General features: G+C 37.1%; 2 protein-coding genes across 7 annotated transcripts in view; one reads left to right on the top strand and one right to left on the bottom strand.

The window, feature by feature from the left end:
* Window positions 1-1,970, top strand: part of DHX57 (DExH-box helicase 57) — a 176,037-nt gene extending 174,067 nt beyond the window's left edge. For 2 of the 4 annotated variants that reach the window (XM_077134030.1, XM_077134032.1), the window contains one exon: window positions 130-1,970. In XM_077134030.1, the coding sequence (XP_076990145.1) occupies window positions 130-273 (144 nt within the window). In that variant the 3' untranslated portion in view covers window positions 274-1,970. The remainder of the gene's footprint in view (window positions 1-129) is intronic. The other 2 variants (XM_077134031.1, XM_077134029.1) reach the window with 2 other exon arrangements.
* Window positions 1,971-9,892: 7,922 nt separating this feature from the next.
* Window positions 9,893-17,821, bottom strand: GEMIN6 (gem nuclear organelle associated protein 6). 3 transcript variants are annotated; one of them, XM_077134048.1, is made up of 3 exons: window positions 17,745-17,807; window positions 16,908-17,054; window positions 9,893-14,659 (listed from the first exon to the last, which is right to left on the bottom strand). In XM_077134048.1, exons 2-3 carry the CDS (start codon window positions 17,033-17,035, stop codon window positions 14,284-14,286), a joined length of 504 nt encoding a protein of 167 aa, XP_076990163.1. In that variant the 5' UTR covers window positions 17,036-17,054; window positions 17,745-17,807; the 3' UTR covers window positions 9,893-14,283. The 3 variants fall into 3 exon arrangements, with proteins under 3 accessions (XP_076990163.1, XP_076990164.1, XP_076990162.1); XM_077134049.1 differs by lacking the exon at window positions 17,745-17,807 and adding an exon at window positions 17,363-17,688; XM_077134047.1 differs by having other exon boundaries at window positions 9,894-14,659; window positions 17,721-17,821.
* Window positions 17,822-18,373: the final 552 nt, after the last annotated feature.

Here is an 18,373-nt window from a genome sequence, read left to right as displayed (position 1 = left end):
CTTAATGGGGTTAAAATTAACACCAGAAAAATCTAGGATTATGATAGCCTTAATTGGGGTATTTTTCCCTTACTAATTTATCCTGCCCTGTTGCCCCAAGTATTGCTTATATTCTGGGTTTCGTTTTAGGTGGCTGAATTAGTAAAGGAACTGCGTTGCGAGCTTGACCAGCTTCTCCAGGATAAGATAAAAAACCCGAGCATAGATTTGTGTACATGTCCTCGAGGATCTCGGATCATCAGCATGATTGTGAAACTTGTCACGACACAATAAAGACCAGTCTTAGGGGAGTGCATGCTGCTCACCTCTTCTCGCTTGCCTGGGGAATAACAGCAGCACCGCTACCTCGAACTAAAGACCTGTGCTGGAGCTGGCCCTGGTGGGGAGCCCAGCGGATACAGTGCTGAGGCGGCCGAGGCACCATTTACCCTTAGGAAAACTTTCCAGACTCCATATTTCTAACAGGGCCGTGGGTACTCCCTGCACAATTTGGAGTGTCAGTGGGGAGACAGCCTAGGACCCGGCTTGCCTGTCTCTTCCTCTGTGTCTTAGTGTGAAAGAAATTCACCTAACACAGAAGTGAATGTTTAATATAATTCTATTTTAATTTATGTATTATTTTTCTCCTACTTTTTACTGGGGCGGGATAGGGGCTTGCAGGGAAATGCCTGCTGTTTCTTTTTCTGTTATAAAGGCTCAACTGAGAGAAGTCAGAACAGAGAAAGAACCTGGACCTTTCTACAAACAGAAAAAAAATAATGTGTGTAAGAAATTCATTTTAGGCTATTAGTTACTGAGTAAACTTGATTTGTGAATGATTTTTATGTTTACTCATTAAAGGTCTGCCGAAAAATAGTTAGTTCTGTTGTGGTATCAAAATGCCAGCTGGTCTTAGCATTCCTGTTCTTAGAGGCAGGACAGTCTGGGTGTCTTCATTCTCTTTAAATCTCTGTTTAGGAGTATTTCCTCTATCTTATGGATTCATCCAGATCTATGGCCCATATGTCACATTACCTGGAGGGAAATCTTAATGTATTCTCCAGGGCAGAGTTGGCACAGTTGAAGTAGAAAAGGATGCCAAGTTAATGTCAGAGTCACAGCCATAAAATTGCCTTCCATGAGACGGCTTATGTTCAACCACCATTTAATGAGGCACTAGCATTTTGAAAAACATATAAATATATGTACATTTTCCCTGGACATTGTCAGTGTGTCTAAGCAGGATCCCAAACATCTAATTGGAAGAAATATTCTTGTGTTTCTCTAGACCTCAGATAGAATTACTACAGGTTTCACATTATATACAACTGAATACAAACTGATCAACAGAACCCCCTCAGTGAAGAGTGGTCACTTGTGAAAAAATTATTTTAGTTACGTTTTTCAGGAAATCTTCTAGGCTGTCTAAATGATCATTGTCAAAATGCTTTCAGTCATCTATCACCATAGTGTTTAAACGTCAAGACACCTGAACAGCCTAGACTCTAAGCAATATTTTTAAAAAGGCATCAGTTCATATCACTTAAATAAAAAACAAAACATATGCACAGCAGCTACAGCATCCAATTCTGACATGCTATCGAAACAACACTCACAACACAGAACTGACTAGGCAGAAACCTTCATGAGAAACGAAGTAGAAAACAGCATTCACCTTCTAAAATAGTTTTTTAAAACCAGTCTGGACTGTTGGTGCTACAGTGAAGTGCACGCTGCCGTAGTAGAGCCAGGTGCCCAAGTGTATCTGCAGCTTTTAATAGGTTTGCAGCAGTGCACACACGGGGAGGAGACTAACAACTAGACTTTCCATCCAGAGCAGTCCTCCCAGGCGCATCAATACCTTCACCCTGCTTTCCAGTGGAGCCCCCCGTCAGTGGGGGCTGGATTCTTTAAACTCAAGAGGTCTCATCCCTGTCCCTGCCCAGATGCCCAGGCACACACACACTCTTGGCAGCACACATTTCCCTACTTCCCCATCCCCATGGTACAGTTCTTCAGTGGTCCCGGACCCACCCAGCCCCGCTGTACTGTTCTGACCAGACACAAGGGAAAGAGGCAGACATCGGGTGCTGTACTCACTTCTGTTCCCTGGGAAGTTGGGGAAAGGAACTGAACCCTGGCTGGACGGGACAGGAGGGCTTTCAATTTACTTCTCTTTCTTTTGAGGCTTGCCCTCTCTTGGCCAGTCTTCACTTTCCTCCTTATAGCGCTGGCCTCTCCCTGCCTCCTACCCCAGACCCATTCACACAATCAGGGAGGTGGGCTAGGAATACCCACCTCCAAAAGGAGAGGATAGGACCCATTTTCGTGTGGTTGGTTTTTTTTAAATTATCTGGATAATAGATAAATAACAATGGGATAATTTAAAAATAGCAGTGGAAGGAGACTTAATAATCAGACTTTCCATCCAGAAGGCTGAGAAATTTCACCTCTCAAGGGAAGCCAGTTCTCGGGCCAGTCACTTCAGGTGACATACAAATGCACAAACCATTTTATGCAAACGTGCCAGAATTTAAAACTGATTAGGAAGCCTTGATTAAGGCACTGAATAAGAAAATCCTCACCCCAAAAACTAAACTTAAGATCCTCATTAAAATTATGAAATAAGAAAAGAAATAGGGTTACTTCTTGGCAATTAAAGATCAGAATGAAGTATAATATTTCAAGGTGGAACTGGTTTTATAAGCCCCCACAAGCTGGTCAGGATTTAATATAATTTTAAGGACAACTTTGTCTTCCTTCTCTTTGAGCTCCATATCTGATTGTTACAATTCAAATCTCCTTCGGTTTGTTAAAGCTGCCAGAATCCAATATACCAGAAATGGATGGGTTGGCTTTTTCAATGGGGATTATTAGTTTACAAATTCATAGTTCTAAGGCCACAAAAATGTCCAAATTAATGCATCAAGAGGAAGATACCTTCTCTGAGGAAAGGCTGCTGGCATCGGGGATTCCTCCATCACACAGGAAAGCACATAGCGATATCTGCTGATTCTATCTTCTGGTTTCGATGGCTTTCTCTCTCAGCTCCTGTGGGCCCTTACTAGTTTCTCCCGGGACGTTTCTCTCTAAACTCTCTGGACTTTTACTGTCTTTTATCCTCTTCACAAAGGACTCCAGTAAAGGATTAAGGTCCATCTTGAATGGGCTGGGTCACAACTAAATTGAAATATCCTAACCAAAAGGTCCCACCCACAATAGGTCTGCCCCTACAAGAATGGATTAAAAGAACATGGCCTTTTCTGGGGTACATAATAGATTCAAACCAGCATAGCATGTAATGAACTTTGGTCTTTATCCTACCATTCTATTAGCTGAGAGATCTCAAGTTAAATAGGATATTTAAGCACAACATGTGATCTGTAGGCATGTGGTAAATGTTCATTCTTTTTCATTTCTAGGCAAGGGTTTGAACATGGGCCTAAGAGGGCATTAAAAATAAGGTCTTTGAAAGTACTTTATAGAATTAAAATACAACATATGTAAGGCATTAGAATTGAGGGTGTGGTTTTCAGGTGCAGCCCAAGCTGGCTTTCCTAAGGGTGGGGACTCTATCCTGAGTTGTGTTCTCTCCATTGTTGGGCTTAAAGCCAGTGAGCTTGGGCCTCAGACTCTGAATGCGGTTTGTGGATGTCACCTAGATGCCAAAGAAATAATGGACTCCTGGAGATAACAGGATATCTTGCATTAGCCAGGCCTAGGCAGAGGCTGGTTCTTTCCTAAATCATACTGAAATTAAGCATAATTCCCTAGGGCTTTCCCCCACAGCCCCAAACAGTGTGCCGGGGCGGGGTGGGGAGGGGAGGAGAGGGGTAGGGAGGGTCAATGTTTTCTTGAAATACTTAGCCAGTTAATAAATACAAGGTTAGCTTTTTTCAGAAGTTACATCATCATTGTGAATCTGAATCTGTGTCAGTCAATACTGGAGTGTTCATGGTACACAGCGCCACAGGTGGAAACAACATGGAAATGAATACAGTTTGTGGTCAAAACAATGATACTCTTCTACGTCTTTCAGTCTCACACATGTAAAATTATGGCTGGGTGATGAGTTAACTCTGATGAGTCACCAACATGGAGAGACTTTTTTCTTATTATTTTTAAGTTATCACCCCCCAAATGATATATTAAAGAGAGTTGTCTTAGATAGGATTTGTAGCAATCACTAATCCATAAGGTGCTTAGAAAAAACTACTGTGTTTTAGTAATTTATCAAAGGACAGGGGTTCTTTTGGAAAATTACACATGCCCTATAAATGAACGATCAGGAATGGTCATTAATGTTTCAATACAATACAAATTTGAACTTGTTCCCCCTTGGCCCAGCCCTGGGTAGACTGACACCAGCTCTAACCCAGAGTACCAGTGAGACAGCTATGACAAGGGATGACTTAGAATCAGTTAGCTGGATTTTGTTTTCACCTCAATTTCAGCCTTTTAGGAAAGAAACAACAGGCAACAAGAGCCAATGAGAATCAATATTTAAAGTAATGAGAATTGGAATTTTAAAATAATGAGACAACAACAGAATCGGTATTTAAAGTAACGATCCTGACATACTAACAAACACAGTATTTCTAACTCTGGCATAATAGTGTATAATTATTTATCATTTCAACAGGAGCAGCTCAAAGAGAGGTTTTTTAAATTATCCCTTAAGCAGAAAATGCAGTTACCTCTACTTCTTCCTTCCTAGGTTTTATTGAAAATGGTCTTTAGAAACTAATTTTCTTTCAGTAGTGAATGAATTTAAAATATAAAAAAGAGATTACCCATGGCTGGGTTTCTTCTACAATAATCAAAGACAGGACAACTTAGCCAAAAAAGACACATTTACTTCCAGAGAATTCCCTTTTAAAGTTTTTCCTCATTCCCTACTTGGGTTTCAAAACATATTTGAACAACAGTGTCTGTAAATATCTTTCATATTTGTCCACAGAGGTTGATTACTATAACAAATACATAGCCCTATCATGTACAAAAACAGTAATAAAAATTTCTCATAGGGGAAAACATGGGTTTTGATTTAAACAAGTGGTTCTCAAATGGGGGTGATTTAGGCAATATCTGGAGACATGACTGGTTGTCATAACTGGGGGTGCTACTGACATCTAGTGGGTACAGGCCAGGAATCCTGCTGAACATCACTGCACCCTACCCCAACAAAAATTATGCAGTTCAAAATGTCAGCAGTGCCCAAATGAAAGAAACCCATTTCAAACAAAATGAGATAAATAATCACTTAGAAAGTCTGACTGCTGGCTATTAGATTTAAATTACGTCCATAGGCATCTCTGAAAATGAAAATATATTTTAGACTGAGATGAAAATCTCTGACAAATTTAATAAATGTGTATTGTGGCAATAAGAGTTTATGAGTACATCATGTGGTTACCAAGAATACAGTGCTTAAGAATTTGGGGAAATTATATGGGCATATGTGAAAAGCAATGCACAGATGGGTGATGGCATTCTTTAAAAAACATTCTACCATTAAATTTTGAAAAAAAAAAAACAAAAAACAAAACTTTGAAAATGTGAGGATAAGTTAAAACATACTTTTTGAATATATGATTCATATATGACATTAACACAGCTAACGCTTTCCACTGCAAAAGTAAAGACACATTTACTTCCAGAGAATTCCCTTTTAAAGTTCTGCCTCATGCTTAGACCCACAGTTAAAATGTTTAAATGCATACCCACACCCATACACCTAATTTCTGTATTATTTGAACAGAGTCCAACGTAGTAGACTTTAACAACTATGCTAAAATATAAACAGGGTAAAAAATAGAGTAACACACAATGAGGGTAAAAAAAAAAATTATAGCTCTATAGGTATATGACTGTAAAATGTTTAAGTCTAATTAGGAACCATGATTTATGTGCTCAATAACCTTCCTCTTATAGTTTGAACTGGAAAAATCTGTTTTAGGACTTGATTATTAGTAACATTACAAGACAGAATGGCAGACTTGTTTTATTCTTTAAAAGACAGATGTTTGTACAAATCAGAGGCATTGTTATACAATGGGCCAAGGGACTATAACGTATGATGAAGAAACTAATCCACTATATCATATGAGGAAACTAATCCACCCAGCACAAACCAAACAGTAATTAGTAATTATAGACCTTTCTGATAATGCTGTTCTTCTGTCTCTGAAATTCACCTGTGCACATTCCCATTTAAATTCCAGCTGTCCCCATTATTTCTAGACCATAAATCTTTATACTAACCTTTTCTACAGTACGCATGGCTAAAATTGGATTAATCAAAGCATGCAATCTGATTGGTAAATCAGAAGGTTGACTGTGTAATTTATAACTAATGTGTGCTACATTTGAGACCCACATTGGGGTTGCAGAAATTCCTCCCACATTTATGATTACAATTTCAATTTAACCAACATATTTAAGCAAGTGCTATGTGTTAGAAACTCAGGATGTAAAAAAGAACAGGAACACAGGAAAAACAGAAAGTTTACTTGAATAAATTCAATCAGGAACATAATTTGCCCTGTGGGAGAGTTTCTGAAGGTTCTCAAGGATCTGGATGCCCTGTGTGTTGAAATTAAAAGGAAAAGAGCTAATGGCTTTGGCCAAGTCTCTTAATTCTACTTTTTAAAAGATTCTCATCTCACTTAGCAATTAGGGTGTGCTTCTTTAAACACTGTCAGCAACTTCTGCATATAACTAAAGCAAAAGTTGTAGGGAATAAACATATGGCCTATTCCTTCTTCAAAATGTATTTGGGTGATGCTAAGAAAGAAGACCTTGAAAATGTACAATAAACAAGTTCAGCAAGGCAACAGGACACGAGATCAACATATAAAACTCAACAGCATTTCTATACACCAACAATGAACAATATGAAAGTGAAATAATTCCATTCACAATACTATCAAAAATAATAAAGTACCTAGGAACAAATTTAAGAAAATAAGTGGAAGACTTGTATACTGTAAACTACAAAATAATTCAGTAAGAAATTAAAGATCTAAATAATGGAGACACATTCTATGTTCACGGAACAACAGAAGACTCTGAAGTGGCAATTTTCCTCAAACTGGTCTTACAGATACAACATAATCTCTATCAAAGTCCCAGCAGGTACTTTTTTTTTTTTTTTAACTTTTTTTATTGTATAATATAACATATATACAAAGCAAAGAAAGAAAAAAGCAGTAGTTTTCAAAACACTCTTCAACAAGTAGTTACAGGACAGATCCCAGAGTCTGTCATGGGTTACCATACCATAATCTCAGATTTTCTCTTCCAGCTGCTCCAGAATATAGGAGGCTAGAAGGAATAAACATATATATATATATTTTTTTAATCACAATTGACTTTTCTTTCTTTTTTGTGAAAAATAACATATATACAAAAAAGCTATAAATTTCAAAGCACAACACAATAATTAGTTGTAGAATAGATTTCAGTTTTGGTATGGGTTACAATTCCACAATTTTAGGTTTTTACTTCTAGCTGCTCTAAGATACTGGAGACTAAAAGAAATATCCATTTAATGATTCAGCAATCATATTCATTTGTTAAACCCTACCTTCTGTATAACTCCACCATCATCTTTGATCTTTCTATCCTACTCTTTGGGTAGATTTGGGTTATGGCTATTCTAACTTTCTCATTTTGGAAGGGGCTGTCAATAATATGGGGTAGGGAGATGGAATTAGCTGATGTTCTGGAGAGGTTGGGCCCTCTAGGTTTCAGGACTATCTGACCCAGGGACCCATCTTGGAGGTTAGTATCTAGACAGTTACCCTAGTGCATGGAACCTTTGTAGAATCTTATTTATTGCTGTGGGTGTTCTTTAGGACTAGCTGGGATGATTTTGGTTGGGGGTTGGTGATAGGTGATGTCTAACGGAAGCTTGCATAAGAGTGATCTCAGAGTAGCCTCTCGACTCTATTTGAACTCTCTCAGACACTGATACTTTATTAGTTACACTTCTTTTCCCCCTTTTGGTCAGGATGGAATTGTTGATCCCATGGTCCCAGGGTCAGACTCATCCCTGGGAGTCATCTCCCACACCGCCATGGAGAATTTCACCCTTGTATGTCATATCCCATGTAGGGAGGAGGGCAATAATTTCACTTACAGAGTTGGGCTTAGAGAGAGTGAGGCCACATCTGAGCAACAGAAGAGGTCCTCCAAAAGAAACTCTTAGGCATACCTATAGGTAGGCTAAGCTTCTCCACCATCAAGATAAGCTTCACAAGAGTAAGCCTCAAGATCAAGGACTTGGCCTATTGATGTGAGTGTCCCTAATGTATGACACAGTATCAGGGGATTTCCTGATGGTAAAGTTTAATAGTTTCATATATTTTTCCCCATCCCTCAAGGGACCATACCAGCAAGTAATTTTTGCAGAGACCGACAGGCTGAAACAAAATTTATCAAAAAATGGGAAGGATCCAAATAGTCAAACAATTTCAAAAAAAAGAAAAAAACAACAACGTTAGAGGACTTAAAGTTACCAATTTCAAACCTTAGGGTAAGTTACAGTAATAGAGTCTTACTAACATAAGAATAGAAATAGAAATATAGATGAACAGAACTACAAGCCCAGAAATAAGCTCTTACTATTTATAATTTACTATCAACTGATTTTCAACAAAGGTATTAAGGTAATTCAACGGAGAAAAGGATGGTCTCTTCAACAAATGGTACTGGGATATTTGGATACCCTCATGTATTTAGTCCATTACCTCAAACCAAACACAAAAATAAGCTCCAAATGAATCATAAACCTAAATATAAGAGCTAAATAAAACTTTCTGAAGAAAACATGGAAAATCTTAATGACTATGGGTTAGGCAAAGAGTTCTTAGATATGATACAAAAAGTATGATCCATAAAAGAAAAAAAATTAATAAATTGTACTTCATCAATTTTAAACACAAGTCCTTTATCAGATGTAACATTTGTAAATATTTTCTCCTAGTCTCTGGCTTACCCCTATTTTATTTATAGTGTTTTTGAAGTAGAAAAGTTTTTTAAATTAATAAGAAAACAAACTCAATTCTAAAAACTGACAAAATATTTGAACAGATGATCCTTCACCGAAGATCTACAAATGCTAATAAGCACATGGAAAGATAGTCAACACTACTGGTCATTAAGGAAATGCAAATCAAAATCACAATGAAATATCACTACCTACCTATTAGAATAGCTATAATCAACAGAACAGTGCTGGTGGAATGCGGAGACATTGGAATCTTCATACATTGCTGATAGAATGGAAAATGGTGCAGCCATAGCGGAAAAGTTCGGCATTTTCTTAAAATGTTCAACATAAATTTGCCACGTAACACAGTAATTCCATTCCTAGATATCTACCCAAGAGAAATGGGTAGACACCTGAAAAAATACTCACACAAAGATTTGTTCATAAATGTTCATAGCAGCATTACTCATAAAGATAAAAAGTGGAAACAATCTAAATATCCATCAACTGGTGAATGGATAAATAAATGCAGCATATTCGTAATGTAATACTATTCAGCAAAAAAATGGAACAAATTACTGATACACTCTACTACATGAAGTTCAAAAACATTATGCTAAGTGAAAGAGGCCAGACACAAAAGATGACAAATTGTATGATTCCATCTAAATGAAACATACGGAAAAGTCAGATCTATAGACAATGAAAGCAGATCAGTGGTTGCCTGGGTCTGGGCTGGGAATTGGAACTGACTTCAAATAGGACAAGGGATCTTTCAGGGATGCTGGAAATGTTAAAAAAAAATTGGATTGTGATGATGTCTTCACAAACTAAAGACACTAAAATTGAGTTGTACATTTACTTATGGTATATAAATAATGCCTCAATAAAAATATGGTTGAAGGCAAGTAAAACATATGGAATAAAAATAAATAATAGGGGAAACAAATATTAAAATAAATTTAGATTGAAATGTTAGTGATCAATGAAAGGGAGGGGGGTAAGGGGTATGGTATGCATGAATTTCTTTCTGTTTTTTTATTTCTTTTTCTGAATTAATGCAAATGGTCTAAGAAATGATCATGATGGTGAATATGCAACTAGTGATGATATTGTGAATTACTGATTATATATGTAGAATGAATGATTATAAGTTAAAAATGTTTGCGTTTGTTTGTTGTTATATTTTTTTAAAAATATATGGTTGAAGATAATTTTTAATTACAAAGTGAAAAACAGTACTTTACAATGAAAAAACCTGGCAGACCTCATCTTAACCAAGTGACAATTATCACCAGAAATGAGACAAATCAATTTCATGTGCCTCCTGATATAATTACTATGAAGAGCACACTATCATTTGTGGGGTATTACTGCCTAATAAAATGTATACCCTGAATTAAATTAAAAGAGACAAACCCAAACTAAGGATCACTCCACAAAGCAACTAGCCTGTATTCTTTTAAAAATATCAATGTCATTAAGCCAAAGAAAGACTGAGGCATTACTCCAGATTAAGGGAAACTAAAGAGACATGACAACTGAATACATGATCCAAAAATATATTTTATTTTTATTATAAAGGATATTGAGGTAATAGACAGTATCTGAATAAGGTCTGTATTAAATAACAGTATTGTATCAGTGCCAATGTCCTGATTTGATGATAGTGCTGTGCTTATTTAAGACAATGTCCTCATTCTTACCACTGTGTCCAAGATTTACTCCAAATAGTTCAGGAAAAAAGTGAATATTCAACACATACAGAAAAAGTAAATGTGGCAAAATGTTAACATATGCTGGGTGAAGGATATATGGGAGTTTTCTGCTCTATTCTTATAAAATAATTTAAAAGAAAAACAGTGCTTGTGTGCCTAGTTATAGTTTTTGTAAAAATATATATGCTCTGAGTAAGATTAGAAAGACACACCAAGAAACAGATATGTCTGGATGATGAGAATAGGAGGGAAATAATTTCTTATCTAATTTTTTAAAGATATGAAACTATTCCCATTACTGGAAATAAACAGACACATGGAGAAATGCTAATTAATAAAGAATAAAAACAATTTAAAAATACAATTTTTGCTAAGTAGCAAAAATTAAGCAAAATGTTAATACCCTAAGCATCTGGTGAAATTTGTACGTACATTTGTCTTGGCAATGCAAAATGGCACAACCCATTTAAAAAGCAATACAAGTTAAAACCGACATATATTCATACTTTCTGACATAGTATTTTCATTTCTAGGCACTTATGTTAAAAAGTCTTTGATAATACAAATAAAAAGATAAATTCATGAAGATATTTTTGCAACCTATGATAGCAAAAAAAGGAACAACTGTCGAAACTTAGGGGAATGTTTTAATAAGTTGTGATTCATCAACACAACAGAATATTGCCTTAAATATTAAACTTTCTAAGACAACTGAAATAGAAAAATCTAAGAAGACCAACTATATACATTATTACACATAACAAACTTTTAAAGGATTGTAGAGCAATATGCAAAAGTGAAAAGCATGTACAGCAGTGGAATAATTTTAATAAAAGAAAAATTCTTCAATATTGTCATATTGTTTTGAACAATAAAACCAATTGTATTGTGTTTGGCAGTAGAAGATTGTTTATAACTATAGTTACTCACTGTTCTGATTTCTCCCAAAATTTAAGAATGAACTAGATAGTAATCCTAGGCCTGACTTGTTAGCATTATAGAATATATCTACTTTAAGAAGTATCATGAAATTTCATCAATTCTCATCACATTAAAATAACCGTGAATGCTTTTAAATATTCATAAAAATTTAAAAACCTCAATTCTTGGAAAAGCAAATTTCAGCCACAAGATCTTTAGAAAGAGAATAAGAAATCAGATGAACTATAGGATCCCAAGAAATCAGCACAAAGGTTAAAAACTCTGAACCTATGAGACCAAAAAATACTCAATGAGAGTTAAAGTTAGCTTTTGTTTAAAAAAAGGCATTCTTTTTTAAAAATTTTTAAATTTTTATTAATAAAACCAATCAACATACAATATGAACATTCTTTTTCTTAAAAAAGCCTTCTTGATAGCAATGTTCAAAAACTGCCCTGGCTAACCCCCAGAACTGGCAACAGAGTCAGCCTTGAGGAAGAATCTCCCTCTGGAGAATCCAGAACCAAAGATGCAATAGTCCTCTGAGGAGTGATCTGAACAGGTGCGTTAAACTCCGGGGAAAAATCGTAGCTGACAAACTGACTCAGGAAAGTCCCTGAGCAGGCAGGTTTCTATGGCAGAGCAGGATCATTTACTCTCTTAAGCACTTAGGTTTTGTTTGCAGCAAGTTGTTCAAACAATCAGAGGACTCAGTTGCCAAGAAACAGTCTATGTCAGCAGCTCATTAGTCTGACTCCAAAGAAATCTACAGACACCAATAAACCAGAACTTCTCCCTGGACCAAAATCAAGTCCTCCTACAGGGCTTCCACCCCTTCCAGGGCCTCCCTCATCTTGTCAGAATCATTTTCCATGCTGAGTTCAATGAGTTCTTATTTCTCTTTCTAAACTTTCTTTCTGAAGACATTCCAGGGCTTGAACAGGATAGTCTTAGATACAGAGAGAAAGGCTGTGAGTTACATTTTGCTTTTAAGATCATGGAACTTTTGTAAAGCTGTGAAGGAGGGACTTTTTATTCTGCCAATGTTTCTAAATCGCTTCCCAAGTGTGGTCTAGGCCTGACAGCATCACCTTCATCTGAGAATTTGTTAGAAATGCAAATTCCTGGCCCTATCCCAAACTAGTGAATCAGAATCTCTTGGAGGTAGAGCCCAGTTTACTGTTTCAACAAGCTCTCCAGCTGACACTGAAGCTTGCTAAAGTGGGAGAAGCCATGGAATTTAATATCCTGTTTTTATACAACTATGCAGGAATATAATTTAGCTATGTTATCAAACTGCATTCAAAGTTTAAGGAACAGCCACCTAAAACCTGAATATTTTACCCATTCTCCTTTCGTATGGATGACAAGAGACAGACCACATGGAACGGATATGAGAAAGCTCTTTGCCTAGGTTAATCTTTTGCAGATGGACAAGGAAATGGGAGTAAGTTTAACCAGTAGCAACCTCAAGGTCTGTCAAAGTCATAGCTGCCTTGGGAAATGTGCCCTAATCCCTGACACACCAGGCTAGTGCAATGATCTTCTAAAACAGATCTCCTAGGGTGTACTTTTTTGTAAAGGATCATACAGTAAATACAAGCCATACAATCACTGTTTCATCTATCCAATTCTGCCATTATAACTTGAAAACAGCCACAGACAAAACATAAACAAATTGGTATGACTTTGTCCCAGTAAAACTTCATTTAACAAACAGAGGCAGCAGGCAGGATTTGGCCCGAAAGACTGCAGTTTGCCAACTCCTGTCCTAGAGAGTGAGGAATTTGAGGTTCTAATGTGATGGGAACACATGGAGCCACTCTAGATGTGACCCAAAAAAGACCCCCAAGCTTAACAATCTGAGGCGCCTTTCTGGTTCAGAAACCTCCACATAGATTCTGGTTCATATCTGGCTTCCAAGGGGATAGGGCCAGGAAGCAAAGCACGGTTCCTGTATTCTCGTTCCTCAGTTATGCCTGACCTGGGGAATGAGGACTAGAGGGAAGCAGCAGCATAAGCCTGAAACCCAGGCTGAATCCAGTAGACAAAAAAAGGTGGGTCAAGTTCAGCGGTAGAAGACTTTGTCACACTTCCCTTTTTCCTCAGCACTTTCAGTCAGTGCTTAATTTAAAGGCTTTGAGTGTTAAAAGCTTAAGTGTTGATTTTACTAACAGTGAAAACCTGCAAGTTTCAACCAAAAAAGGTGTGTTTTGACTCAAAAAATACTACCAAAGTAAAAGATGAACATTTTAAAAACAGACACATATGGTCAGTGCAATTAATAAGAAAAAAAATACCTAATAAGACTATGATTTTACTTTTTATATTGAATCTAACATGTTACATTTTCCCAAATACATTTCTTGCCTAACAAAAACGGAAGTATGTCCCTATCACAAGAAAAGCTCCTTACAATTCTGGCCCATTCTGTCAATTTTATTGCATGTGATACTATTCTTGCCCTAGGCCATTTCTTTCCTAAAAAAAATCAGCACTGATAAGCTAAACTTTTGTTTTACCAAAACAAAGAATTAAAAGGGCACACATGCATTACACACATGTGCCTTTGTAGTTCTGTAATATGATTGACTTAAATTCAAAACATCTCATAGAGAAAAAATAAAATAAGAGTCAATTTCAATCAGCTCAGTTACAATTTTTGGTCTCTCATTGTGAAGCTGTAAGATGTCCTTGAATAAGATCCTGAACACGGGACAGAATAATCTCATTAGAACTGCTGCAATTTTCTGGACCATATGGTGGGTCTATAGTCAGGACTCCAGCCACGCAGAGAGTCCTTTGTGATTCTCCCTGTTCAGAGACAGGGATGTGATTCTTCTCTAGCCATGTCTTTAAGCTGTTCTTCCTCTTTTCCAGATCCTCAAGACTGTATGCTTTGCAGTCTCCAGACATGAACAAATGCTTCAGCTTCTCCCTCACTCTATGGTCCCCTTCACTTACAGTTTCAATAGTCTGCACAGCATGTCCCATAACTCCAGTCACAGACATGCTGCCATCTTCCAGGAAGTTCACGAGGACAATACTTTGGAAGAGAGGTAAATTCAGAGCAGATTTGTCAAAAAACAAACAAACAAAAAATGTAAAAGGCCCATAAAACTATGGAGGAAGAAACAAAATAAGAGCCATCATCAACCCGAACAGGAAAACCAAATACCACAAGTCACTACAATACTAGGGAATGCTGTTTCCCTGTTTGATATTAATCTCACATCACCAAATGTTTCACTTGTTCAGCAAGCATTTGCTGAGGGTCCTACAGTTTCTGAGCTTTTTACTTGGCCTAAAGATTGTCATTGTGGGATGCAAAGTATTATCTAAAGAGTTATGAATACCTGAAATGAGTTTATTAGAAAAGAAAACAGGCTACAAATTTAACTTTTAGAGTTACAACAGCAACTGAATAACTATACCCAATTCAAAACAGACCAAAGAAAATAACACAGTGAAAAATGAATGAAATAAATACGAAAAGGGTCAACAATAGGATCACCAAAGCCAAAAGTTGGTTCTTTGAAAAAAGGTTTATAAAATTACAAAAATTCTGGGAAGACTGATAAACATAAAGAGGGAAAAAAGGCACATATAAATAAATAATATTAGGAATAAGGCAGCAAAATTAAAATAAAAAAAATTAAGACTAAAGTTATGTTAACAATTTTGAAAATTTAAGCAAAATGGAAAACTTCCTAAAAAAATAAACTTCCACAACCGATTTAAAAAAAAAACAAAAAAAGTAGAGAATGTAAATATTCTATAACCTTAAAAAAAAGTGAATGACTAGTTAAAATCTTCCCATGGAGGAGGAAAAAGAGACCCAATTTTACCAGCAAGTACTATAAAACTTTCAAATCCAACCAAATTCTTCCAGACTATAAAAAAAAAAGGGGGATTGTACCTTAAACAATGAGGCTATGTGACCCTGAAACCAAAAGCAGAGGAAGGATGGAAAAGAGAAAACTATAACCTAATCTCACTCATGAAAATGAAAAATTCCTGAACTAAATACGATGTGATGAGAATTGTACTTCAACTCTGTGGCATTCTTCCCCAAAATCCATAATCCCATTTTATTTATGAGAAAATACCACACAAACACAAAGGGACATTCTACAAAATGCCTCACCAGTACTTTTCAGAACTGTCAAGAAAAACAAGAAAAAACAGACACAGATCAGAGAATACTAAGGAGACATAACAACTAAATGCAATGTGGGATCCTGGAAGAGAAAATGTTCTAAATGGAAAAACTGGTTAAACCTAAATAAAGTCTATAGTTTAATGTAATATGCTAGCTTTGGCAAATGTACCATGTTATTCAAAATGTTATTAACATTACAGGTAGTTCAGTGGTTAGAATGCCCGCCTTCCATGCGGGAGACCCAGGTTCGATTACCGTACCATGCGCCTAAAAAAAAATAAGTATTAAAAAAAAATGTTAGTAGCATTAGGGTACGCTGGCTGAAGGGTTTAAAGGTACTCTCTATACTTGCTTTGTAGCTTTTCCATAAATCTAAAATTATTCCAAAATAAAAAGTGTTTGTGTGCATATCTCCACCTTTGAAATATTCTTGTAAAAATAAAAGTTAAGTCCAATACTACCCAAATCTCTAGATCGAAATACAAGTCTTAGGAAATATGGGGTATGAAGAAACACACTAAGTTACACTAGAACGATGCAATGGGCTAAACCTAGAATGTTCAATTTTATAAGACAAATAGCCTGGTTTCTTCAATGAATGGCATGGCAAACTAAAAAATGGGAGAGAAGGTGCAGATCAAGATGCTTAAGAGACATATCAATCAAATTGATAAACCAATATAAAAAATTTTGTTAGGTGTTATAATGGTATTGTAGTTACCTTTATTAAAAAGTTCTTATCTGTTAAGGGATATATTGAGATAAAAATTTTTGAACAAAATGATATGATACCTGAAATTTGCTTTAAAATATTTGGAGGAGGGATAAGGCTAGTGTTTGCTACCCTATTCATTCTACATTTGTGTACATTCAAAATTTTATATTAAAAATATAAGAAAATATATATATATAAAAGAAAAAAAGTGCCTCATTTCTAAAAACTTGTCTGGTTTGACCGGCTAATCCCACAACAGCCCAGCATATTAATTCGAAGGAAATGAAATTCTTATATGAGAAGAATTAGGAATGAAAGGAATTAGCCTTTCATTTGTCTGCTTTCTAAATGTTGATATCAATAAATAGGCTGAACAAAGGGGTGTCATGACTTCAGGGAAGTAGGACACATACTCACTTGGCAGAGACTGGATCTACGGTCAAAACCCATCCTTTATACTCATTCTTCTCACTGGCTGCCACTCTGACTTCTTTGTAAGTGTAATCTTGCCATTCTAGGGGGCTTTTCTTCATCCATTCACTCATGGTTGCCAGTTGAGTAGATCTAAAAAACCACCAGTTCGGGTTACTACATAATACACCCAAGACTGTTAATCATCACCCTGGAGGCTGAGGACATCTATGACGCCTCAAATTCCTAAGTAGTTACTTAATACAAGTTTTAATACATGTATAAAGAATTGTTATCATGGTTGAGAGAAACAACACATTGTAAAATCTGCTTGAGAAATTATTTTCGAAATATATCAGGAAAAGGAAAACAGTTAATATTTTCGATTCAGCCTGAATTCTAAAGAGACACCGAGTCGCCAGGGGACGCGTCTGGGGTAACTCATCTGGCATCTGTTCTACCTTCAATCACATTTCTGAGAGCCCTCAGCTGGCTTCACACTCTGGTCTGCAGGCGATGCGCAAACCCTTTACGCTGCTGTCCTTCCATCAAGAGGTCACTACTTTTGGCCAAAACTGAGGCACAAAACTGCTCCGACTCGCTCTCAGGCCATGGGTCTCCGCTGGATCCCGCCACGATATTTGTGACAATTTTCTCTTAAAATGTATTTGGAGAATACGCAAACGAAAGGGCAGTTGCTAAGACTATAAAGCATAGAGTCCCTGGTCTGTCCTACAGCCCCACTATACTTAGAGCGCTACTCAAAACGATTGGTATTTAACATTTAATCCTAACAAACCAACAAACGAGAAAAAATACCGGTTAACACTCCCCGCAGCGAACCTCAGCAACCACGCTGTGAGGAAAGCGTCTCTCGGGCCGAGCCCGCCCGTAACCAGCGTGCTTTGCGCCTTACCGTCACTTCCTTCCCCCAGAATCCTCTGTGTTTTGTAGTCTTCGGCCTTGTTCGCTGCCTGCGGGCTTAGAGTCGCTCGACCTGCGGCGGCAAGGGGGGGAGCACGGCTCATGCGGGGACTGGGATTTTGTTCAGTGTAAGCCATCTCGGCCGGTAAAGTCGCCACGCTTCATTGCCACGATAATCTTTTTGGTCACTGAAGAGAAAGAGGCTTGTGGCAGCTTCTCATGGTAGACTTGGAAGTACACCTTTGCCAGGGAATCAAAGCACATGCACCTTCTACCGACAAATCTAAATTCCTAAAGTTCTGGCAGTGCGAAGTGAAAGTGTCTTGGAGAAGAGTGATAGGGCCTGTATAGGGCAGTTAGGATTTCTGCTCTTTTGGGATGTGCCATGGGTACATTCTTGCGGGAGGTGGCAGAAGCTGGAAAGAAATGACCCCACATCGGGTTGGATTTCACCTAAGCATATCACTCGCTATAAACTCCACCAGAGGAACAGTGCAAAAGACTCCCTTCCGCCACAGATTTCTGATCACACACTTCGTTGGCTTCTG

This window comes from Tamandua tetradactyla, chromosome 17 (genome assembly GCF_023851605.1).
Source record: "Tamandua tetradactyla isolate mTamTet1 chromosome 17, mTamTet1.pri, whole genome shotgun sequence".
NCBI lineage: Eukaryota > Metazoa > Chordata > Mammalia > Pilosa > Myrmecophagidae > Tamandua > Tamandua tetradactyla.
Note: the sequence above shows the minus strand (reverse complement) of the source record. Positions and strands in the feature narration are given on the sequence as shown.

What these genes read in the sequence shown, in the direction of transcription:
- GEMIN6 (XM_077134047.1), bottom strand. Translation starts at nt 17,035, where the DNA reads ATGAGTGAATGGATGAAGAAAAGCCCCCTAGAATGGCAAGATTACACT. An exon ending in GTAGATCCAGTCTCTGCCAA is followed by an intron (nt 14,660 to 16,907) that starts GTGAGTATGTGT and finishes TCTCTTCCAAAG; the next exon opens with TATTGTCCTCGTGAACTTCC.